General features: G+C 42.9%; 3 protein-coding genes across 5 annotated transcripts; 2 read left to right on the top strand and 1 right to left on the bottom strand.

Moving 5' to 3' along the window:
* Nucleotides 1-875: 875 nt before the first annotated feature.
* Nucleotides 876-3,080, bottom strand: LOC311013611 (endonuclease domain-containing 1 protein-like). Its single transcript, XM_084009722.1, has 2 exons — nucleotides 2,595-3,080; nucleotides 876-2,069 (listed from the first exon to the last, which is right to left on the bottom strand). Exons 1-2 carry the CDS (start codon nucleotides 2,883-2,885, stop codon nucleotides 1,464-1,466), a joined length of 897 nt encoding a protein of 298 aa, XP_083865848.1. The 5' UTR covers nucleotides 2,886-3,080; the 3' UTR covers nucleotides 876-1,463.
* A 2,286-nt stretch (nucleotides 3,081-5,366) lies between these two features.
* LOC311013888 (zinc-binding protein A33-like) lies at nucleotides 5,367-11,804 on the top strand. Of its 2 annotated transcripts, XR_014597202.1 has the most exons (7): nucleotides 5,367-5,982; nucleotides 6,536-6,631; nucleotides 8,198-8,431; nucleotides 8,592-8,614; nucleotides 9,158-9,273; nucleotides 9,736-11,214; nucleotides 11,360-11,804. XR_014597202.1 is itself a non-coding variant. In XM_084010172.1 (6 exons), exons 1-6 carry the CDS (start codon nucleotides 5,464-5,466, stop codon nucleotides 10,299-10,301), a joined length of 1,554 nt encoding a protein of 517 aa, XP_083866298.1. In that variant the 5' UTR covers nucleotides 5,367-5,463; the 3' UTR covers nucleotides 10,302-11,804. The 2 variants fall into 2 exon arrangements, 1 of the variants encoding a protein (XP_083866298.1); XM_084010172.1 differs by having other exon boundaries at nucleotides 9,736-11,804.
* Nucleotides 11,805-13,727: 1,923 nt separating this feature from the next.
* Nucleotides 13,728-23,610, top strand: cabp2b (calcium binding protein 2b). 2 transcript variants are annotated; one of them, XM_084009409.1, is made up of 7 exons: nucleotides 13,728-14,396; nucleotides 14,874-15,146; nucleotides 22,133-22,163; nucleotides 22,275-22,409; nucleotides 22,500-22,609; nucleotides 23,006-23,153; nucleotides 23,244-23,610. In XM_084009409.1, the coding sequence occupies exons 1-7, from the start codon at nucleotides 14,313-14,315 to the stop codon at nucleotides 23,267-23,269; spliced, it is 807 nt and encodes a 268-aa protein (XP_083865535.1). In that variant the 5' UTR covers nucleotides 13,728-14,312; the 3' UTR covers nucleotides 23,270-23,610. The 2 variants fall into 2 exon arrangements, with proteins under 2 accessions (XP_083865535.1, XP_083865536.1); XM_084009410.1 differs by lacking the exons at nucleotides 13,728-14,396; nucleotides 14,874-15,146 and adding an exon at nucleotides 19,326-19,695.
* Nucleotides 23,611-25,217: the final 1,607 nt, after the last annotated feature.

Here is a 25,217-nt window from a genome sequence, read left to right as displayed (position 1 = left end):
GTGGAGAATTGACGAATGTGGTCATTGTATACGACATTCATCCTTGTATCAAAATGTTCAATCAATCAAATTAGTGCCACAGGAGTGCCGATGACAAGTGTCCAACAACAGTAGCCTGGAGCTACGCAGCAGCAGGATCCCAAAATATATTAGGGTTGCAACAAAAACGTTGAAACAGACAAGTATTACGCCACTGCAAGCCACCATCTTCATCTCATCACCAGACACATATGGTAAACACAACACAATACCATTCTAACGAGTGCATGTTGAATATGAAGCTCCAGCCAGCAGCTGGTTCGTTTAGTGTAAATAGTGGAAGCAGAGGGAAGCAGTTAGACAAAGTCCACCTCTAAAGCTCACTAATGACATAGTTCATCTACTTTGTTATTATAACTTCCATTAAAAACACATGTTAAAGCAACAACTTGTGATTTTATGTGACATATTGTTGGCCTGGCATTATGACTTAGTGGAGTCTTTATTCGGATTAAACAAGCTAATTAGGATGAAAGTGGATGCAAGCTCAGTATTCAGTATTGTTCTTTCAATGTCTAAATGATTAAAATATTTTAGTTTTATTTTATTTTTTTATTTATTGTTTTGGCTATGATGGTGATATATTTACTATAGTGCAAGGGCAGACATGTATTGATTTGACAAGCAACGTGGGCACCGGAATTCCAGTTGCCCAAAAAGCTGCAGTCTAATTATGCATCCACAGACTTGTGCCGATTTAATTGAAAATTAATTAGGACGGCGCATCAATAAAACATCAACGGATATAATCTGTGCCGAAAAGGGTTGAGTTTCAAGACCTTATTTTTTTTTTTTCATATTTCTGTTTCTTTAAATGACCACACAGCCAGCCTGGAGCCAAGTAGTTTCACAGCACAGAAGAACGGTACACATCGTAAAGAGCGTGGGATAAATGGTTAATTTGGCCATAAAAGGAAGGGTAGTTGTTGCTAAGGGACCAAATAATTAAAAAAAGCAATAACAACAATTTGACAAAATGACATTCAACAAACCAGTTTGTCCTAAAAAGTAATTAGTTCTCTTGCATATCAGACAGTAGTTGGTGGTTTATACAGTACATTCAGTTGGCTCTGGGCCGTTTGCCTGCAGCAGGATATGTACGCGGAGTACAACATGTTAAACGTGCAACCGACATTTTGTTGTTGTGTCAACAAAGTTCTCATTGCTCATTTAAAATAAAACAAATTCTCTTCACCAAGTCTTGTTTTATTAGTAAAATCATGGGAGTTATTTGTTGAACATGTTACAGGTTGACAACGTAGACAAATGATTAATTCTACAAAATGATTAAATGTATTATTGAAAAATGAATTTCATGTTCGTCCTGATGATTTGGTAATTAAAACTGAAGATGTGAGCTCTAGTACATGGTGACCACTGCAGTGCACACCCATAGCAGCTCACATTTAGATTTAGACAAGGAACTACTGACACTGCCCATGAAACAGAGTGATAGGCATGTCCAGCCTTCGTGTCAGAATGCCCTCCAGAGTCTCTAAACGCATTCGCCTCACGTCGTAGCCCCTCACTGAGGCTTTTGCCTTCGCATTAACTGGCACAATCTCCTCTCCACTGTTGCGATCATTCCTTCCCACTGCAGCGTATGTGGGGAACAGGGGCTTAACGGAGTCAGGGAGGTCCGACGTGTAGGATGGGCAGCAGTAGGCGGACCACATGTACTCAGGAACAGACACCCTGTTCTTGATCCATCGGGCTTCGGACTCGTAAGGCATGGCTCCGGTGATCACGTACATCGACCCGTTGCAGAAGGCCTTAAATTTTCTTAATACCTCATTCTCCAGTTTGTTCCACGGGCCCGAGTTGGAGCCCGCTTTCTGAGGGACAATATTTGTCAGGGTGAAGGTGGCCTCACGGTCTCTTCTTGTCTTCTGGTGCATGCTGGGATTGAGGTGGCCCTTGGTGAAGTTGGACTTCCTGTAGTCCTCGTACACCGCCTGGCTCTCAATGACATTCTGGTCCACAGGGTAACTGAACGGTTGCATCTCTGAGCCGGCACGGCGAAACGCCAGCTGAATAACATGGAGACAGAAGGATTTCACTGTTTGGGTTTAATAGTCATGTGAGTATAAATAGTGACAGATGCAGTCCAGTTTGACTGAATCTGAAAAGAAAATGATGAAATTACCCTTTACTTTGTTATCTCAACAAAGACCATGTGAAAGCATTTTTGTGCTTCCAGTTTCTGTTGAATGTAACGATAAAAGCTTGATTGCGTCAATGGCACATTGGCCACAATGACGCTTTAATTAAACAGACACTTCCCGTGTCTGTTTCTTGTAGTTTTAGACGAGAAGTGATGATTCTTCTTTCCAAAGTATAGTTTATGATGCTATTGAAATGTGTTGCATTCTACAGAAAAGTTTTGTTATTTAGAATCCCCTCAATCACAAAATTATAATACATGTAAAAAATAAATATTAAATTGTTAAACTGTATAATCTCAGCATATCTAAAGACATCGTGTAACGCTCAACAGATTGCAGTCTTTTAAGAGAGCGGCTGCTCTTGAACATCACACACCGTTTTCTACTCACCTGAGGCTCGTACATCCAAGTAGAATTGGGCCGTTTGCCATCTGCAGGGCTGAGTGTGTAGGCAGAGTACAGCGGTGCGCGGTGCTGGCGGTGATATAGGCTGGCAAAGTGGTACTGGTTTTTATAGCGCTGGCATATTGGCTGGTATCCTGCTGCAATGACACCCCTTGGTGGAGTCTGATGATAGAAGAAATCAAGGCACTGGGAGAAGTCGCTGCTGATCTCTCCGAGGACCGGGCCACCGAACCAGGGGAGGAGAAGGAGCACAGCTCCCACGGAGTATTGGAGCATCTTCCCTTGAGACGTCCTAGGCAACAGAGCAGCGGGTCGGCTGTATTCACGTCTGACGGAAAGAGAGATGCCAGCGAACGCTGACTTCGTTGACAGACTTCTTCTCGGACGAAGCTCCAGAGTTAAATACAACCTAAATTTCCTTTGTGTCCATTCAGCGTCTGGAGTAGAGGCATGTGAGGGCCGTCACTGAGGTTTCCTCTTATATATACTGATATATACCGAGACTTGTGGGTTTGGTCTCACCCTAACTCTATCAAACTTCCCCTATTAACAAGCAGTCGGGCAGCCTTCTGGGAAACGACTGCTCGGCAAATCCCCTTTTCATTCATCAGCTGAGGTTGAGATCACCTTCTTTTAAGCCTTTATCATATGGTGGTATCATAATTGATTGACATAAACTGAGCATCAAGACTGACCTTGTCTATTCTTGACTAGAATTGCTTCTTAGTGAGACAACTTCCGGGCCAAAACAAGCAGTGTTAAATGCTGACAGTGCAGTCTCTCTTTGCTGACTGTGAAGTGCTGTTGTTGTCTATATGTCTCTTCCCAGAGCAGGTTTTTATAGCTTGAGGGGCTGCAGACCTCTTGAGGTGCTGCAGCTGGTCCCTGCAGAGCATGTGTCCCCAGCTCTCTCACACCGTCTAAAAACATGAAGCATCATGGGAGTCTTTGTGGGTGATGTGATGCTCGAGGTGCAAACACTCATTTTCGATGCTTGCATTTAGACGGCACTGTCCTAAAATGTTGTCTAATGAATCCTCGGGTGTTTATTTGTGATCATTTCTTAAATGATGGGTTAGGGTTAGACACACTCCTTTTGGGCAAGTCAGCCAGTTTCATTTTCTGTCTCTTTTCCAGTTTCTGCGTGGTCTTGTATTTCCTCTCTCATTGTGGGAACTTCAAATTTTCCAGAAGATGCTCCACACAGTCCATTATTTCTCAACTGTTATGTCACCTGCTTCTTTATTTCTTTATACGCTTGAGTTGTTTGTGGGAAATCAGTTTCTGTAGATCTGTGCCAGTAAATCAAAAATCATGTTTTTTCTGTATTCAGAACATTTTGAGAGGATGCAAGTAGGGGGGAAACTTGAAGCCGGGGTGTAGTTGTGGGCAAAACTCTGCCTAAAGTACAAATACTACGGTTTTAATTCAGATTTTTTGAGTAGCGTGAAAAGGAGTGATACAATAAAACCAATATGTCTCATGTTAGATCTAATCTGGGCAAATAACACACTGTTTCGCTTAAAAACCTTCTTGAATGGACAAGTCTCCTTAACACTTCCCCTTCCCTGCCAACAATAATAAACATTATTTTGTGAAATATTATTATGGTGATTTTTCCGGACACATCAAGCAGCAGAAGAGTGTCTGAACATTTGGTCGTAAATGTGTTGCCTGAGGAGGAATTTGAGGAATATGATCAGGGATAAAAGGAGCAAACCGCATGAATATTTAATTGAGTTGTGTGGGAGGTAGACTGTTGATTCTGGCCATCTAGTGAGCAATCGGGGACATGACACTTGGCAAGCAGGCTGACTATCCAGGACACAGAAACTAATAATGGTCTGGTCAGCGAAACTAGTTGGACTGTGAGTAATAACGCTGCATGTACTGGTGATGAGTCGTGGCCTGTGGACGACCCGGTATTACCATAGTTCTGTTTCCACACAGACGAGAGCTGTTGCTTAGGACCGTTACAGCAATATGTGGGGAGGGGGCCTGGCTCCATGTTGTTGACTGTCCATCATAAACATAAGCCACAACTGGGTCACTTATCTGTTGGAATAAGTTTCAGTCTAAAAGCACAGTTAATGTGCATTTATGAAAGCTAAAATAGGTGCTCCTCTAATGCTCAATGAGAGTTACAGCAAATACACAACAGCATTTATTGATATATTGATAACAACTTGAATGCATAGTAACTGGGTTATGCATAAAGTATAGCCTTACTTAGTATCAGTGAGTTATACCTGCTATTTCTTAATACATAAATTTGTGTGCAAATGTTCATACAGGAAATATGAGTACCACTTCCTCAAAATATATATTTTTTAAAGATTTGAAGAATAAAGTTGCTTACTAATGCTTGAGAGAAGAATTATATAGATATATTTACAACTGTAAGACCGGATTATTGTAAGAAACTTCTAGTTTTACCATTTAGAATGACTTGGATAATAGAAAGTTGGTCGTAATGCTTATATTTCCCCTCGAAAGCATTAGTGAGCAACTTTAGTCATCGGATCATCCATTATAAAGTGTTTATGCGAGGAAGTGGGACTTATATTTCCTCAATAATTAAATACGAGATAAAGTTTAGGTGTTTCAAGTGTTTTTCCCCCTCTTTCTCAGACAACTTGTGCGTCATGGAGAGCGACCGGCGCAGCTCCACCGTCTGCAGAGAGCCTGTCGCTGCACGTCTTCCGCCTCTTCCGTGAAAAACATTTGCTGCGCTGTCAGCTCCAGACCACTCCCTCCCTCCGTGTCAACGGAAGAGCAGACTAGTCCTTCACCGTGTCGCGACCAGACGATTTCCCCCCCCCCTCCTTCCACAGAACTATGTCCGCAGCTGAGGATGGCGGACGCCAACGCGATTGAGGAGCTCCAGTCCGAGCTGACCTGCCCGGTGTGCCTGGAGCTGTTCCGGGACCCGGTGATCCTCGAGTGCGGGCACCACTTCTGCCAGGTGTGCATCATCCAGTGCTGGGAAGCCAAGGCGGACGAGTTGTCGAGTTGCCCGAAGTGTAGAAAGTCGAGCGGCCGGAAGCTGCGACCCAACTCGCTCCTGTGCAACGTCGTGGACAGCGTGCGCCGAGCCCGGGCCATGGACACCGCCGCGGGGCTACCCGGATGGGCCCTGGAGGGCGCGCTGGAGATGCCGGAGGAACGGGAGCCCGGCTCCAGCATGAGCAGCGTGGCCTCGTCCACCAGCCACTGGCCTCACCTGGGCGCCGATATGTGCGAGGAGCACGAGGAGAAGTTGAAGCTGTACTGCGAGGACGACCAGCTCCCCATCTGCCTGGTGTGCGGCATGTCCAGGGACCACAAGACCCACAATGTGATCCCCATCACCGAGGCCTTCGAGAACTACAAGGTAGTCTACTGTTGAGTCGTGTTGCTTTCTGATGAAGCTCGGGCCTTCTTGGGCCCAAGGTATGGCAACATCTCACCCTAAAGTCAGCTGATGACTTCACATCATTATTGATCGTCATTATCATCAATAAGCCTGTTTTAGGGAGTGTCCTGCTCATTTGGCACACCTCTACTTGTTCTTGGAAAGAAACCTCAACTTTGACAAACATTCCTAAATGTTATCAATTTTAAGTGAATCAACAAATCTGCTCTGCCGTTAGCATTCTTTCACATAAGCAGACTCCACGGCTGCCTTTAGGCATTTTGTGTTTTTTAGAGGAATTCGGCAGAACAGTGTGAACTTCTTTCAACTCCCCTGCAGCTGGCCTGAGAGGCCTCCCGAGTTCCTGGAGTGCAGAGTGTTCCTGTTTGTTTGATTTTTGTGGGTCAGAGCTGTCCGTTGGAGGAGGGAGGGGGCATCATCTGACTCTCATTAAAGACGATGTTGTTCAAAAGAAGAGGCACCAATCGGATGTACGCGATGTTTAGCATGTGATCGTCTATTTCTGCCGCAGGACAAGCTGTCTGTCGCTCTGGAGAGGGTTCACCTGCAGACGGAGGAGGCCACGCTCTTTCAAAGGCAGACCAACGAAAAGATCCTCCACATCAAGGTATCATACGTGTGTGTGTGAACGTTGTGAAAGGCAGGAATTGTTCTGAACGTAAGCCGGGCAAAGAAATGTGTCTGTGGGAGTGTGGTTAGAAACCAGAAATTCTGGTCGCTAAGCAACACTCACCTGCATTCCTGCACTTTTCCTCTCCTGCCTGTCAGACGTGACTGCTGGGTGACGCGGCGTTATTATGACTGCTGGGTGACACAACGTGATGCTTCTCATGCTCCGAGATCCTTCCTGAAATCAAATGGGTGGCTCATAAACATGCATGCGTGTCACGTCATGTTTGTCTTCACGTCACACACACACACACACACACACACACACACATATATATATACATATATATATATATATATATATATATATATATATATATATATATATATATATATATATATAAAGAGATAAGAGCTGGCTGCATTTAGCCTGGGTTGCCTTTTCCACCACAACACCACTCACCTCAAATAAAGGTCTGTGTGTGTGTGTTTGTGTGGGTGTGTAGGTGTGTGTTAAACAGAGATATGCGAGTGCCGTGTGTTCGCTGTATTGGAGCGTTTCTGCTACAGCAGATAACCACACATATCTGTGCTACAAACTGTCTCTCTCTCTCTCTTCTGTCTGTCTGAACGTCTCAGTGCATATATTTTCCTGTGTGTCTGTCTGTCTTGCTGTCTGTCTGCTTGACCCAGTTTATGTGCACGGTCATTGATTTTCACTTCTATGTTTTCTCTGTCTGTGGGACGGACGTGGGGCAACAAGTTTGAGAGGAAGTTTGGCAATGTGTGTGTTTGGTTGTGTGTGTGTGTGTGTGTGTGTGTGTGTGTGTGTGTGTGTGTGTGTGTGTGTGTGTGTGTGTGTGTGTGTGTGTGTGTGTGTGTGTGTGTGTGTGTGTGTGTGTGTGTGTGTGTGTGTGTGTGTGTGTGTGTGTGCGCGCGTGCGTGTGCATCTATAGTCTTTCATCTTAGGAATGAAGTTAGTATTTATATCCTTTACTTAAGTACCTTTTATATATATTATTTAAAGGGCCACCAACAGGTCTTGAGGAGTACTGCAGCGTATGTGGAAAACGTTTTCTCAAGCTTTTTCTCAAGATGGAATCTGGATAAATGTTTTGTAAATGTCCTCAAGTTTGAAAATGAGAGAAGCTAGCTTATCAGACCTTTGCAGTCCAACACACCCACATCTCCTACCAAACTATAGTGGTGAAATTATATTGTGTGTAAATGAAGAGTCATGTTATGTAGCAGAAGAGATGAATGTGGAATAAAAAAAAAGGACGCGTCTCTAGCTGCGTCCATTTGGATCCTATCAAAAATACTCATAGCAGAAAAATGGCCCCAGTGAGTTATAAATTAGGCTTTATATTATATCATTAATGCTAATGTATTCATTTTACTGTTGTAGTTGGTTGAAGTGGAGATCATTTAAACAAATGTATAGAATGTTTTGTAGTAGTAGCCTTTTATAACCCATATTTTATAAGTTCATAATATTATAGATAATAACAAGTTTATAAGTTTAATTCACATATTTATTTATTTTTGCTGCCCTGTGTTTCAGGAGCGAGCCGGAGATCTGGATGAGATGGTCGCTGCAGAGTTCGGCCGTCTGAGGGAGTTCCTCCTGGAGGAGGAGGAGCGCATAAAGGAGAAACTGCAGAAGCAGAAAGAGGAGAAGCTCAACCAGCTGGAGGAGGCGCTCACCGAGACCACGCAGCAAATCAGCCAAATCGAAAGTATAGCCGAGCAGCTTCGCATCAAACTGAGAGAAGAAGAAAACCCGGAACAACTCAAGGTATGAGAGGAGAGGGAGGAGGGTGATGCTCATTGTTGCTTGTATGACGTTTCTTTCAACCAAGAAGATTTTATTCAGCATCGGATATATTATCTGCATGTTACAGCAGAGACTGAAGTATTATGTAATCATAGGCTTGTTTTGATCTGCTCTGTTTCAGGGAATTAAAGATTTCATCGGAGGGTGAGTATTGTTCCGATAATTTGACAGCGTTACACTTACTCATCCCATGACATTCCCGTTTTTCTGCGTGATCTCAATCAGATGTCTTAAGTCACAAGGACACAGCGTATTGTTTCGTAATCAAGTGCTGCTCAAACAAGATGTGGGGCACGATTGCGGTCGAGCTTCTCATCTTCGCCACACGTTGCCACGCTTACTTTGTTCACCAGTAGGAAGCAGAAATGTCAAGGATGACTCAGTGTCTTGTTCACTTTGCTTCTTAAATAGGAGGACGAGCTAAGAGTGTAGATACGACACGAAGACATCACTTAAAGGCCACAGTGTGCTGCTCATGGTTTTAACCTTCTCAATAAAACAAAAGAAGAGTGCTTGAATACAACATACAATTCACAACACGTCCTTGATATTTCATAATAATGGGAAACTGCTTGAAAAGTTATATCTAATAGCAAAGAGTGGATGTCTAGTGAAGAGAAGTGAAAAGGCCCTTTTGCTTACAATGATTTTGTGTCTCATGTCTTTCTTTTTCTTTCTCCCCGTCAGGGCTGAGAGCTTGTTTGAGCGCCCCCCAGAGGTGGTTGAGGATCTGCAGTCAGGAGAATTCCTGGGACCTCTGCAGTACAGGACCTGGAGGAAAATGTGCTCAGTTTTTCAGCCAGGTACATAGTTTTACACATTTTACATTTTAGAGCTTTAACGCAAGTAAATTGTAACGTTTTGGTTGCCTAAAAAAAAATGTCTTGTTCAGCATTTGGTTGAACTTAGCTCCGACCTCTCATATCACTTCTGATGTCAAAAAACAGCCAAAAACCAAGATGGTGAAAGGCCAAAACGCCAAATTGAAGGCTCCGAAACGACAGTCCACAAACCGATGGGTGACGACACGGTGATTGCATCACCGGGTCAAAGTCGGGTGTGCCAAGACGTATAGTCACGCACTGATGTTGATCGTGTAACACTAGACCGCATCTATGGAGTTACATCTTGACGCAGTATCATTTATATTTGATTTGCGTCCATGTAGCTGATGCTCTTATCAAGCTCGTCTTACACGAACTGAGTGGGTAAGCATGTGGTATCTTGTTGAAGGTCTAACTCTTTTTTTTTTTGGTCCCTCTTAGCTGTCACAGCAGTGACCCTGGACCCGGACACAGCCTACCCCCGCCTGTGGGTGTCCCCTTGTCGTACCAGCGTCCAGGTGGGAAAAATCCAGCCCAACCTGCCCAACAACCCAGAGCGCTTCACTCTCTACAACATCGTCCTGGGCTCGGAAGCCTTCTCCTCTGGGAGACACTACTGGGAGGTGGAGGTGGGCTCCAAGACAGCATGGGGTCTAGGTGTGGCCACGGCCTCCGTCAACAGGAAGGACGAGATCAGCCTCTGCCCGGATGACGGTTTCTGGACCCTGGTGCTGAGGGACAACGATGACGGCACCAGCGAGTACGAGGCATGCACCGACTCAGAGGAGAGCTTGATATATCCCTCCAAACCTCCACGCAGGTTGGGGGTCTACCTGGACTACAGTCGTGGCGACGTGGGGTTTTATGATGCAGGAAACATGAGCCACCTCTTCACCTTTTATAATGCCAAATTCAAAGAGCCCGTTTATCCGTACTTTAATCCCTGGCCTATAATCAACGGACACAACCGGGAGCCGCTCACCATAGTAACGCCACACTGGGGGTAGATACTGATACCAGGAGACTAATTCCATACTCATCATGCTGCCATTTGGAACAGACGCCATAAGCGTGTAGTAGAGCCACACTTTCACATGTTTTGTTGGCATCTTGGCACGCTGAACTGCCAACAATACACCAAGCTCAGCTTCACCACATCACAGACTGCTAAGACTGAAACATTCTTGTAAGTCAGGTCAGTTTTATTTATAAAAGCTTCAAATGATTACGTAAGTTATCTAAAGACGCTGTTTATATAGAGTCTGGACTAGAATTTAGTAAGACTTGATGTAAGAAGATGAAAACGACTAAAATACAAGATAGAGGACACTTTAAAGGCATGGCTGTTGATGTTCTACATTTTTTCTCATTGTCAACGAATCACAGGAAGAGACCAAAAACCAACAATGAATAGATTATACCAACAAGTACTGTAACCAAACCCTGATGTGTTATACCTCTGGGCCGTAGACCTCTATTGCAACAAATACAGTGCTTTCAGGTACTTCCTTCAACCTCATGGCTTGGTCTTTGCTCTGGTATGCATTATCAGCCATGAGACCTTATAAATAGACTTGTGTGTGCTTTTCCAAATCATGCAATCAATTGAATTTGGTCCACAGAGACACTGGAGTCCAATCAAGGTGTAGAAAAACAATTATGATAAAGAGAAATTAGCTAAATGTTAAGTGTTGGAGAACCAGTCTGATGTCAAATGCGATCGATCACTTTTGTCTGTCTTAATACATTTGGAAAAAACTTGTGGCTGAGATTCAAATAAGTATTGAGAGACAGACTGTTGGTTTTAGTCTTGTTGACAATACGAAAAACAAAGAATAGCTTTTTGCTTCATGATTTTGTATTGTTTGTATATATGTATGCTATGAATTTTCATGTGACTGCTAGCTAGTAAACGTGGATGTAAATAATGCAGGATTCCATCCATCCATCCATCCATTTTCTACCACTTATCCTGTATTCAGGGTCGTGGGGGGGCTGGAGCCGATCCCAGCTGTCATTGGGCGAAGGCAGGGTACACCCTGGACAGGTCGCCAGTCTATCACAGGGCCATAATGCAGGATTAAAAAAAGGCAAATGTTTTATGAGGACGATGTATTCGACATATTAGAGCTACACGATTTATTTTGGTAACAGTGAACATATCGTGTTTAAAAAAGAAAATAGCAACTTTAACTGGTCTCCACAGAAAGTTTTTTTTTTTTTTAAACGTATTAACAAATGTTTCTGCAATATATATTCTTACTGTGTGTTTTGAAGCAATATCTGACAAGAAAAAAAATATTTTTAGCTGTTATGTCCAATCCTAAGGAAACAAAAGAAGATTTAACACAAATAATAATTAATTAGATATGCCTTTAATCCACAAGGGACCTTTAAATGTCTCACCAAAAATGTAATTTTAAAATATTTTGAACATCTAACTCCAGAAAACACTGTCTATATATTTGCCATTGGATTGTAATCATATGATTAAATTTCCTACCAAAAGGTGTTGTTGTTTGTACATTTAATCCCACCAGAGGGCGCCCAAAACTAACTTTGAATGCAGCATCACTCAGTTCCACAGCGGTCATAATGATATCACTTTTTATGAACTATATTGAAGACAACAACAATTTTATCTATATTGCCCAATATCAAACAGCACAAGGGGCTTTACAATTCAGAAAAGGAAGGGTTTAAATTGCAGGCGGTCTGACCCCCTAATAAAGACCTGGACCCACCAATAGAGGTAAAAACAACTATGACTTGCATTTATAATTATATGAAACAATATATCTAGTAATTGACCCCCTCTAATATGAGCCATGCCATTTCTTAACCCCGACACCAGACATCTCTAACGGAAGAGACAAGGAAACCATCGACACGAGAAGGACGGTCCAGGGAACACTTGACCCCCGACCCCTGAGCGAGATGCAGATAAGGTCTCATATACATTATTATTATTACACAATAATACAGCAAAACATTTGATCGTAATAATGTTGAAACATCTTGTTTGACACAATAACTTGATTATCGTGTTACGACTATAAACAGCCGTCTCTCAAGATAATCACTTGATTACCTGTCGCCTGTGTTCACCCGTCATATAAGATGTCCAGTTAAGCAAGGTTAACGAGATTCCTTGAGCCAATTGAGCAGTAATGCTTGACTACTATTACGACCAAATAAATAATGAGAATTAGTCCGACCCGAAACAAGCGGATCTATTATTTAGTTTAATCTCCGTGCGTCATCTGCCTATACATTAACCATCGAGCGCTGGTTTTAAGACTACACCCTGTCGGGGTTATGTCCAGTCCTCTCCTCTAGCTGTCCTGATCTGTAATTAGATATTATTGCAGGCTGATCAACATGCAGTAACACAAGCCGTCACTTCTACATTACTGCTCTGCTGCCACTCCCCCCCGTCCTATGGTTTCCGTTTCAGCGAGGCTCAGGGTGAAACAGAAGTCGGAGGTGAGAGAAGTTCTCATCAAAAGTTATTCAATTATCCTTTACACATTTCAATGTTGCATTCCATCCCTCTTCAGCTTTCCTCTCTCACATGACTGATCTGTTCCGAAAAAACAACCCACAACGTAGCATTTTCAGTCATTTTCTGCCTCCCGTTCAGGAATTTGCCCCTTCCCTCCATCAATAATAGACAAGGAGAGGGACGGCAAGGGGGGGATAAAGGAAGACGGGGTTGAAGTGATTAATGGAAACCTTGTTAGAGCCGGGGAGAATATAGCTATATATTTTCCCCAAAACCTGGAGGATATACTCCATGTTTCCGGTGAAAAGCGTTGTAATACGCTCTCAGGCTTGTATGAACACTGGTATCTAAAAATAGAGGTCAGTGGTGACATGTTCACCTGCATGTGCATGCGCTCAGCCATGCTCGCTGGATGAGATTATACACGCAGGGCCACGTCGAGGTGACGCGCTGTAGGCCAAACAAAAATCATTATCGCCGAGCTCGCCGCATCCCTCCCTCTCTTTCCCGTCGCTGTCCCTTTATGAATAGCTGACCTCGGCACCTCCAAAAGAATCCAATTTGTGTTACAACAAAGGCTCCAAATATGAGAGGATTGAGGGCAGATAGGTTTTTGAGCAAACGGGGGAATAGGAGAACGCATGTAGAGCAATGAGGATTACCGTTGGGAGGGAAACAACGGAAAAAGAGGTGAGGATGTGGAGGAGGAAAAAGACACAGGATGAGAAAAATAATACGAGGGAATGGGGATGGAAATGCGTGACAGAAGATCACAGATTTTGACTGAGAGCTGGATTTCGTGAAGGATAGGTTTTTTGTTTCTTTTACACACCGATGCCGGGAAAGGAGAGCTTTGACACCCAGGCAACAGGAGGAGTGTTTACCTGTGATGGAGGGGAGGAAGAGGAGGAGAGAGGGAGGTCGGTGTGTAACAGGGAGATAACGTGAGAGAGGTAAAGGTAAAGAGAGGTGTAGAGTGTCACCTAAGAGGACCAAGAGACAGCAGGTGGGGGGCAGCGGTGCAGGAACTCAATCCCAGAGCCAAGACGACAGCTGAAGATAAAAATCCTGCTCACCTGAACTCATCGCCTGTGTGAGAGAGAGAGACAGAGAGACAGAGAGAGAGAAGGACAGGATCTCTGTGAAACACTGCAGGAAACAACTGGAGCTCCGACGAGGGGAGCAAATAGTATTTTGAACTATTATTTTTCCTTGAATCACGTCATTCTCCTTTTTCATTTTTACCCGGAACAAAGAAAATACTTCCAATTAAATCAACAGAGCTGATTTTTTTTTTATTTTATTCCTTTATAGCTGATTTTGTGAGGAATTTTAGGAGTTTTAACCCCAAAACAATAGCTACTGCGGAAGAGAAGAGAGCAGGGAAGAGGCAAGAGAGAGGGTGCGGGAGGGGGAGGCGAGTGAGGAGAGAGAGAGAGAGAGAGAGAGAGAGAGAGAGAGAGAGAGAGAGCGAGAGAGAGAGAGAGAGTGTGTGTGAGCCTGTGACACCGAGATGTTCATGATCATTCGAGAGACGTCCCCTGCAGGAGGCAGTGCTGGAGCGATGAGCGCGCCACAGCAGAAGAGTGCAAAACAGGTGCGTGGATATTTGTGTCTGTGAGTGTGTATTTATATCTACAGTACATAAGGTATTTGTGTGTTTTCAGTACTTGTGCAATCTTCTTTGTCAAGCTGTCCTCCTCTATAAAAGACATCGGATGCTTTTCTTGTGTGCAGAAACACATTTACAGTCGTTTCATTCTGCACAAATGTAGGATTGTGTTCAGCTAAACTCAATTCCAAGATATGGCAACTTAAAGACAGGACACAATGTCTGGAATGTATTTCATGAAAAGTGACGGTGTGGTGTGTGTTTGCATGTTTCAAAAGGTGAATGAAGTAAATGCTTTCTACAGCCGATGTAACAAAGTGCTTCACAGTAACAGAAAATGGGGCAAATCCAGTGTTTATTCACTGGAACGACACGTCGCCATGTTTGTGATCCGTGTATCCAGGAATGTGTCAAAGTAATGACAAGGTAGTGACTCTGAACCCACTACCTTGACCCCCCCAGGTGCAGGCCGCCATCAAGAAGAAGCTGGAGAAGCAGAAGAAGCGGACCGACGGGCAGGGCGGTGGTGTCGGAGACGTTCAAACCGCTCCGCCTCCTCGCCACCAGAGATTCGCTCAGTTCCCCCAGACGCCGGCACCGGCCGCCGAGGACGGGGGAACGCTGGAGGAGGAGCTGCAGGAGATGATGGAGGGAGGGCAGCGGAGAGAGAGGGAGAAAGAGGAGGATGAGGAACCCGTCGACCTGCTGCCCATCGTGGACTCTGTGTTCGGACAGGTAGGGGCAGCGCGAGTGACTCGTGAGTTCACCTGTGTGACGCACTGCTTCAAGTTCTCCAGCTGATTAAATATCTCGCCACCAGCTCGATAGAAACCTTATGCCTCCAGTTCAAATTTAAAAGCCTGGCTGTGCTCCAGTTGTTTTTTGTAAAAGTGCCTCACAATGCGAGGGGGGGGGGCATAAAGCTGCAACAACAAATCCTTCGGGAAATGGCGGGAGCAGCGAAGCACGAGGGGTTTGCAGCTAAGGGCGGAGATAGCGTGCGTTTGAGGGGATTTAAAACTCCTTTACTTTAGGGAAAACGTTGCGAAAGATTAATCCGTAACAGATATGGCCATAGTGAGCCAGAGAGCCGATGAGCAACCGGTATCGCATCACATCCCATCACTCGCATAAGCACTGATACGCGACATGGCACGGCAGCAGGCCACGACGGCATCTGTCATCCCGCGGTCGGACATGTGAGATGGTGGTGTGAGAAAGTGGTGGGTTTGTGTTTGTGTATGGACATCAATCAAGAGCTTAAAGCTATAAAAAGTTAAAAACCCCACTCGCTTCCTGATTCACCTCACCTCATGTCAGCAAACTGATGACGGGGTTAGAAACTCGGATAAAAAAGAAAGTGATGTCAGCGGTGATGCAAGTGAGCCAAAATTAGATAGCAGCTGAGCGAGTGGGAGAGAGGAACACGTTGGCAAAGTCTGGAGACATTTCTCTTCTCCTCGTTTCTCTGCCTGAACCTCACTTTGACAAGCGGTGCATTCTGGGAGGGGAGCTTGTGTGGAACAGGCAGCGGGTCACAGGCAGCGTGACCCTCAGCCCTCGCATTCTGAACCCATATCAAACAGACGGAGCTTAAGAGGCTCGCACTAACCGGTCATCTTCTCAAAGCCCAATTACATCCACACATCTATGGAGATATAAAGACAAACTCAGGATTCACTGTTGATTTACAGCTAACTGCTTCATTTACACCCCATTATATTTTGTTTATTGTTCATTATAATTCATTGTTCATTTATTGTTGCAAACGTTATCTGCAGCAGTGAAAAGTACAGCTATTTCTCAGCTACATATATTTCAGAGCTTTATTACTTTCAATATTTAAAATCCCAATTGTAAAATATTCAACATTTTTATGGGTTACATTTTTCAATATATAAAGTAGTCACAACATTAAACTGCTTCTTACACATTTATGCATCAGTACCGATAATCTAATAAACACGAATATAACAATGTTACTGATCTTACCACTGTACTTTTACCTCATTAAGTACTTTTACGTAATAAAAATATCTTCTTCCATCTCCATGCTCAGTCTATTCTGTTGCTTCTAGTCTTTCTCTGACTGACAGCTCTCGTTACTAGACACCAGCTGATGTACATCTGACCCCAGATCAGCACACGATACGTCTACCTGCTCTCACACACACACACACACACACACACACACACGACAATGGCAAGAGTTGAAAAGAAAGGAAAGAGTCACATTACTAGTACTGCCCATCACACAGACACACAATGCATGGTTAGCATCACAAGCGTGCGTTACTAAAATTAACCTAACTGCTAGCGTGATAGCCATTCAATGCCAACACCTGGAGACAAGCTATTGTAAAACAATTGAAACAGAAATCCAGTAACATAAATGAACACACACACACACACACACACACACACACACACACACACACACACACACACACACACACACACACACACACACACACACACACACACACACACACACACACACACACACACGGTAATTAATCAGGCTTAATGGTATTGGTTGTGTCTTTGCTTATTCATGCCGCTGGTGTCAGTACTGTTAAATCAAGAAGCTGGAAAGACAAAGTGAATTTGGTGGATGAAGTTGCATCGTGTTGTTTAGAGTTTGAATTTGACTAATTTAATTAATACGTCAATAGGCGGGCTATTAGTAAACGTTCAAAGATTTGGGTTTTTGAGGTGTCACGATTGAAATTCAGATGTGGGGGACCTCCATGAAATAAGATTCCACACACAATAAATAATTACCTTCTACCTAAATAATGACAATGTGACATTTAAAACATTTTCTGGTCAAATATGGGATCAGGACTTGTTTGCATGAGTCCACGTACTCCGTTTCTGCTCGTTTTGTTTTGTAACGAAAAACGATGTCCAAGAAATCTAAATCTAAACGACAGAAAAAGTATCCGTTCATTGACAGAAAACTGACTTGGTGGCTCAGCAGCCAAACGTATCGTATCAGGCTGGGAATCACCGCGATCCCTTGCATGAGGATCAGATTATTATGAGGATCAGATACTCATATCTGTCTGTGTGCACACAATTACAGCTTTTATGTCCAAACCGTCTGTTTCTATTTAAGAACCTTTTTTTCGTTTTCATTTACAGTAGGCATTACTCTTAAGCCCGCATCAGTCGGTGACGGCTCAATCTGCCCGGGGGTTCTGTTAAAAATAGAGGCTGTGTTATTACCGACTCAAGTCTTCACTGGCAGCTGTCAAGATAAAACTCAGCTCTTTGACCCGATCTGTCCTATAGTGGCCTCTAGTGGCGACTGCTGGTGGTTTCAACTGAACATTGACCAAACAGGAAGAGAATGAAGGTTTCTTATTATCCAAGATCATTTATGAACAAATACATTCAGACCACACATCCTTTCTTATGTGAGGATAATAATAATACTGGAGGTTTTACAAAATCACAAGATTCTTTTTAATAAATAGATATTAGGATAGATCTCCTCTCCCTGATTGACTTTGTGTCGACCTGCAACAAGCTCCAATCAGCCACAGTAAGTGAACATGCCCGTGTGAGTGTGCAGGGATTTTATTTTCAGCAATACAAAAGGTTTTCCTTGTGCATTTACGAAGAGGAATGGAAACATGTATTGCATATTTTATTCAAATGTGAAGAAAAGCACACAGTCATGAAAAATGTAATGCTATATAATAAGACTGAACAAATTACACTACAGCAAAAAAACACTTATTAGGCCAACACTCATTACGATTTTCTAGATCGATTAGTTCATTTAAATGACAGCTCTGTAAAACTGAGTGTCACGAAGAATAAAGCAAAAGCTGTACATCTTATGAGCACATATCTGGTAAACAAGATGAAATAAGTCATCAAGCATGAAAAAAATCATCAAAAATAAGGCTTGTGGACACACACACACACACACACACACACACACACACACACACACACACACACACACACACACACACACACACACACACACACACACACACACACACACAGTGTGGAGTGTGCGCTCCATGTGGATACACTGTGTAGTAAGCGGCGTGCCAAATCTGCTTTTGGAGAGATTTGTTGCCAGATGCTTTGTACGAGCTCAGCCGACCACTCAGCATTGCACTCATAACCTCAACTTGTGATTTTAATTATGTCATCATTTTAGAGAGCTCAAAAGATCTCAGAGTTGTTACTTCCTGCCCAGTGAGACAGATGCTGCTTCCCTCATAATTCGGCATCTGCTGGAGACTCACAGCTCACAGGTTTTTTTTTTTTTTTTTTTCCCCTATAGGTTCAAAGTTAAGCATGATTTGAGCTGTGAAAGCATTTCTAATGCTTCATGAAAAACACGTAGAAGTCACAGCTCAGAGAGAATTTGACAAACATGCATGTTTTTATTTAGCTATAATATTTAGGAGGAAGGGGCAAAAATAAACTTGAGTTGCAAATGAACAGGAAATCCTGGTTTTGATACTGAATATGATGTGCATTACTGTGTATTCATTCTAATTCTATTTTATAAAAAACGACAGTGAGTCCATTTTCACTAAAACTGCTTCAAGAACTTTATTTCAATTCTATTTGACTCTTGCCCAAATAATGACTCGCTTCTTCCGTTCCATCTCATCTGTGTCCCGTTCTCCTCGTCACCCCATCTACCTCTTTAATCCCTAATGGAATGGATTAATCTCTCCCTCCGTTTCCTCTTAATTCTCCCTCTGAAACTCTTCAAACTGAGATGAAGTCAGTTGAAAGCGGGTGCAACATGCGGACGAGAGAGCAAGGGAGAGAGAGAGAGCAACTGAAAAGCGAGAGCGAGTGAGGGGCGGGGTACAGGGATTAAAATCGCCGATCAGTGTGAGGAGAAAGAAGACAGCGATCCTGTGAAGAGACAAACGTGTGAGCGTCCTCCAGTAGAGAGCTCCACTCGGTGGAGTCAGTTTGGTTTTCCGTTCGTTTGACTTTGGACCGCGGAGATGATGAGTGGAGGCATTCGGAGTCGTTCATGCGTGGATTAGAGACGTTTATTCCTCTTTTTATTTATAGCTGTGGGATCAGATGTGAGGAGTGACCATGGGATACAAGTTTCCACCAAAGACAGAGCTTGAACCGGAGCTCTGACAAGGAGAGGAGCGCAGAGAAATACAAATACAAATATAACAGACACATAAGATCAGAGAGAAAGTGAGACAGACAGGAAGGGGAATTGAAAAGGGAAGTTTGGGTAATGGGTAACTGCACCAAACCTAAAGACAAGATGAAGAAGGTAAGAGCACTTTGTGTCTTGTACCTGATTTGTATAAGTTCTGCGATTTATTATAAAACATCTCGGCAACTTTGAGCCAATAAATGTATTATTTTTATTCGCAAAAAACATGTAATGCAAGAATAATAGCACAAAAGACTGTAAAATATTTTAAGAATAGTGAAACGTGATGGAGGATTGCAGCACTGGTTGTTAACGGCCCGATACAAAATGTTTCTCCTCGAGGTAGTTGCAAAAAAACTATTGAAAATGTCCATCAAGTACACTTCGTTTGACTTTTTACTGTAGCAGTGTTACGCACCGATAAGAGACGTCAGCCGGTAGACGGGACACTAATAAGCAGTAAGCAGCTCAGTAAGCAGAATGGATACATACGGAGAAGGTTAAGATCAAGACTGTTTTTTTAAAGGATAATAGCTGACGTGAGTGGATTGCCTTGAAATAATAAGTTTATGTAATCCAGGCTTACTGTGCGTGACTAGAAAACAGCGGGTCTTAACCTTGTTCCTTGAAATGTAGGACTTTGTTTTGTGTGCGGCGAAGTCGGCCATGCAGACAAGTGTGTGACTGAGTGGTGGAATAACAGCCTGGTCTGCCTCTAAAGGGGGTAAAGGATGGGCCGCTCAGGGGTAAGGTGAGGGCAGTGGGCCGGGAGGGAGAGGAAGAGGAGGACGACGTGGACGACGGGCCTTTCAACGAACCCTTCTGTGCGCTGGTCAACAACTGCAACATGCTGCACAACATCGTGGGCCCGGCCTGCATCTTCCTTAAACAGGGCTTTTCACAGACACTCGTATGTAACAGAAGCAGAACCCCCCCCCCTAACCCCAACGCCACATTTTCCACTTGTGTCGATTCATTTCCATCCCTGCATTGTGGCTGAACAGCTGTGCTGTGTCATTCCATCGCTGGTCTGGGTCAGACAATCTGCTGGCAAGCGCTCGTGCTCAGACAGGGTCAATCAATGGTTCAGTTCCATGGAAACTATTGACCAGCTTTATGGAGCTACATCTAAAATGTGATGAGGCACAGGATGATGGAGGTCAAGGTTGAATTTCAAACTGGACAAAGAGGGGGCGACTGCCTCTGGGCTCCAGAAAAAGGCCCCTGAATGCTCCATGTGCACTGCATGGCCATAAGCTTCTTCTCATTTATAGTAAGAAGCAAGAATGCATCACTAAACCACAACGTTAACTGAAAAGAGAAGGACTAAAAATGTGGCTCTTGCATTTTTCATATAGATTACATTACCGTCGGCCATCGTATCCCAACTGCTGTCCGATTTCAAGTTATATGTTCTCCTTTATGAGGTTGTTGTCACTGCATTTCTCTGAGTTTTGACAAAAACTGTTCTGCAAGTATTCACAAAAACCCACAAAATCAGGGTTTTTTTTCTGTGCAAATATTTGTGTGAAAATCCAAATTGAAAGAAAAGAGTTTTGAGGATATTCCCAGTCTTTTTTAGCTTGTACAAATATGAAACTTAGCTAAATGCATTCCAGTTACTATGCCAGGGTGTCTCATTATAAAGAGGGTGTTTACTCATAAATTCGTTTAAATTTGATGCATTGTGTTTTTAGTTTGTTTTGTAACTAAATGAGGCTGAGGGCAACCGAAGAAACAAAATGATGCAAGAGGATTTGTCCCATATCGGTTTCTTTCTAAAGCTCGGAATCCTCCATGTTGAACCACAACTTCCATTGTGTGCGAGCAAGAGTGCTATATGCAAGACTGAATGTGGCATGTGTGTGTGTGTGTGTGTGTGTGTGTGTGTGTGTGTGTGTGTGTGTGTGTGAGAATATGTGTCTAAGGCACCAACTAAACCACCCAAATCTCATAATCTCCAGATGTTTGTTGCCTGGAAACCTCCCACAAATAATCTGATCACCTCTTGAGATTTATTGTTTTTATTTATTTATATATATATATATATACACACACACACACACACACACACACACACACACACACACACACACACACACACACACACACACACACACACACACACACACACACACACACACCAGTGCATCATAAAATCCATATATTTAGATTTAGAAACTGTTTTTCATTTGGAGATGCACTGGCTTTGTCTATATAATACAGCTTACTGGACAATAAACAGTGAATCACTTCCATACATTTGCAAATGATGTTTGAGTATAAAATCCGGACTATAATGCATACACACATATAGGCTCAGATTTGAAACGGTTTTTTTTTTTCTTTACATTTAATACCATTCTCACGACGTAAAGCCAGACTCCATTAATCATCGCTCTCATTTTATGTTTGTGCATCATTTCTTTCCCGCTCAGTGGTTGTCTGGGTGTTTCTGCAATGATGTTGCTTTAACTGCATACATTTACGGTGCCATACAAGCTTGAGAAGGATGAAGTGAGAATCTAACGTGCGTCTCTACTTCCTCCAACAGGACAGAGAGCTGAGACCAGAGGAGCTTGATGGTGAGGCAGCAAACCTCAGAGTGTTTCTGCTCTATAGCAACTTAATGTGACAGCAGACTACCTTTAACATGTGCCTTCTGCTTGTTTGTTGATTTTTTTACCCCCAATCAGAGCTCCGCGAGGCATTTGTGGAGTTCGATCGGAACAAAAAAGGCTACATCAGCCACAAAGACCTGGGGGAGTGTATGAGGACGATGGGATACATGCCCACGGAGATGGAGCTCATCGAACTGAGCCAGCAGATCTGTGAGTGGAACAACAGCCTGAAACATCTGGGCGAAGGGTCAAATGATTAACAGTAATAATCATGCCCTCTTTTTTTTCCGTGCCTTGCAGGTGGAGGGAAAGTGGACTTTGAGGACTTTGTGGAGCTGATGGGACCCAAGATGCTGGCAGAGACAGCAGACATGATCGGAGTCAAGGAACTAAGAGACGCATTCAAAGAGGTCAGGATAGATCCGTGTCGTTAAAGCTGTTCATTTTTCATCTTTCATTTTTCACTTGCACAGCATTAGCTGCCAAGATGGAGCCGTCGTCAATCGTGATCAGTGCCCATCTGTGCCTTTCCTGCTATGACAAGCCAACAAGAAAGATCTATAAGTCTGATTCATCATGGAACAAAGAAACTAACTTAAAATCTTTTGGACGCATGCAACAAACAAACACTGGTTTATAAACCATGTTCATGTCATCCAGTGGCAGCATAAAGAATGACACTATAGGAGATGGCAATGCGCCTAGTTCCTAAAATGTCAGTGTTTTCAGTTTAACACCATAAAAACAAAATAGGATAACATTTACATGGGATTCTTAGTCTCTCTCTCCCTCTCTCTCCCTGTCAGTTTGACTCGAATGGTGACGGTCAGATCAGTTTAACTGAGCTCCGTGAAGCCATGAAGAAGCTGATGGGAGAACAAGTGACCAACAGAGAGATCAACGAGATCCTCCGAGACGTCGACCTCAACGGAGACGGTCTGGTGGACTTTGAGGGTATAATTAGAATCCCATTTGCATTCACGGGACCTTTCAGGCAACTACATTCATCCTCATCTTCTTCGTTCCTTTGCCTCGTCTTTTCAGAGTTTGTGAGAATGATGTCCCGCTGACCGGCTCAGCTGCCCACATGCCAGATGGACGGACAGAAGTTATGCAACAGCTGGATTAGAGGACACACTACATCGTAGTGAACATCCTTCTTCTGCTCGTATAAGAGCATGCATCGAAAATTGTATTTTTGTATTAAGTAAAGAAAAAACTTTAAAAAAAAAGAAGCTTTGAATGGACAAATAGTACTAGCCTATAAGTAACACGACTGAACTCCAGGTGCAACACAAAGATAAAGCACTTTAACAGCAGTAAAACATATCAAGAGCTGCTTTATAGATATGACGTATTTTATATGTATTTTTATATATCAATGTTTGAGCGTTGAGTGAATAATCTTGTTTGTAAACAGTTTGTTTTTTTATTAAAAAGACATCTACAAAAATTGGATGGGCAAATTATTCCAAACAAGTTATCTTGTGACATACACATCGTTAAGCAAAATATAAATATGGAGTTAAGAACATGAACTCCTACAGTGACGGTGAAATAGATCGTTGAATCGTGAAAGAGAGAGGTGCTGTGGCTTTAAAGCGTATTCAACTAAAATATTTACATGTTTGCCGAGGTGAACCACAGTAAGACCAACGGATCCAAACAAGGCAAGGCATGCATAAACATATCTTCTCAATTAATATATAATCAAAGAGTTCAATGATTTAGCGTTGCACTCAAAACACCGTAGGACTCATGAGGATCAAAATCGATACAACATTCTCCTTCCTTGTTAAAATCTGCCACATATATTACCCCCAATTTATTAAATATATGCGAGCAGCAGGCACAACAATAGCACTTTGCAGCCTTTACATACAACCTATTGTGAATAATCTAACCACCTTCCTCAGTGCAGAAAAAAAAGGATACAAACATTACAATAACAAATAAAAAAGACATGTGGACACCATGACAAGTGTAAGCAATATTACATCACCAATAACAAGGCTTGACAGTATGTTGCCAGTTGCCAGGTTGCCACAGACAACCACTTGTTTACAGGCAGCAAACAGCGAAATGTGCACCTTGAAATAAATACTTTTTTTTATTGCAGTCTGTTTCCTGCCTGTTAAAATTATATTATGTAGTTTGTGTTTTGATAAAACGAACTACAATTTTTTAGGTTACTTTTTTTTAACGACATATCTCTATAATTAAGATGATGTACGCCTATATAACTTTACAAAAAAACATTAAAAACACATTTTTAATGCCTGCAACCAAAAGCCAAAAAGTTGACCAGCTAGCCAAACACTTGTAAAAGTTAGTGTTGAGCCCAGAGCAGCAACAACACGAGCAGGAATATCAACTAGCTCACACACAACGCTACACTGAAGAGTGTTTTATTGGACTCACCTGTCTGAAAGGCATTCTGTGAGTCCTGTGCGCCTCCTCAATCTGCTCCAGGATCAGTTTATCAGCAGAACGTAACCACTCAGCCGCTCTGCGGGGTTTTATCGTCGGAAAACAGCAGGAAACTAACTCACTGCAGGTTTAATACGTCCCAGCTGGAGGATACATCTCTAGCAGCTAGCAGGTAGCTGCACCCAGCATGCACCTGCTCCTCAACATCCCGGGTGCGTTTGTTTTGTCTCTCAGCTGCTCGCCAGGTGGCGCAATAAATCAGCGACGAGGTCGATTATTTTTTAACCATGCAAAGGTACTTTTTTTTATTGCTAACCTTATCCCACAATGACGCAGTTATTGATCATATTATCAATTATAATAGCAGAAACTAAGATGTGTCCTTTTATTTGAGTTTGTGTTACAAAATCCAGAATGTTCCCCATCTATGTGTCACGTGATCAGCATCACGTGCCTGAAACTGTCGTGTTGGACAACTTTCTTTATTCCTCTTTTTTCTTTTTTAATAAATATTGTTTTACTTTTTTGGTAGGTGACTATGCAAAGCTTTCTATGACCCAATGAGCATAACAGTGCTTACTCACACAA

The sequence above is a fragment of the Eutrigla gurnardus genome, assembly GCF_963514095.1.
Source record: "Eutrigla gurnardus genome assembly, chromosome: 5".
NCBI lineage: Eukaryota > Metazoa > Chordata > Actinopteri > Perciformes > Triglidae > Eutrigla > Eutrigla gurnardus.
The sequence above is the reverse complement of the archived record's forward strand: the minus strand, read 5'-3'. Positions and strand labels throughout refer to the sequence as shown.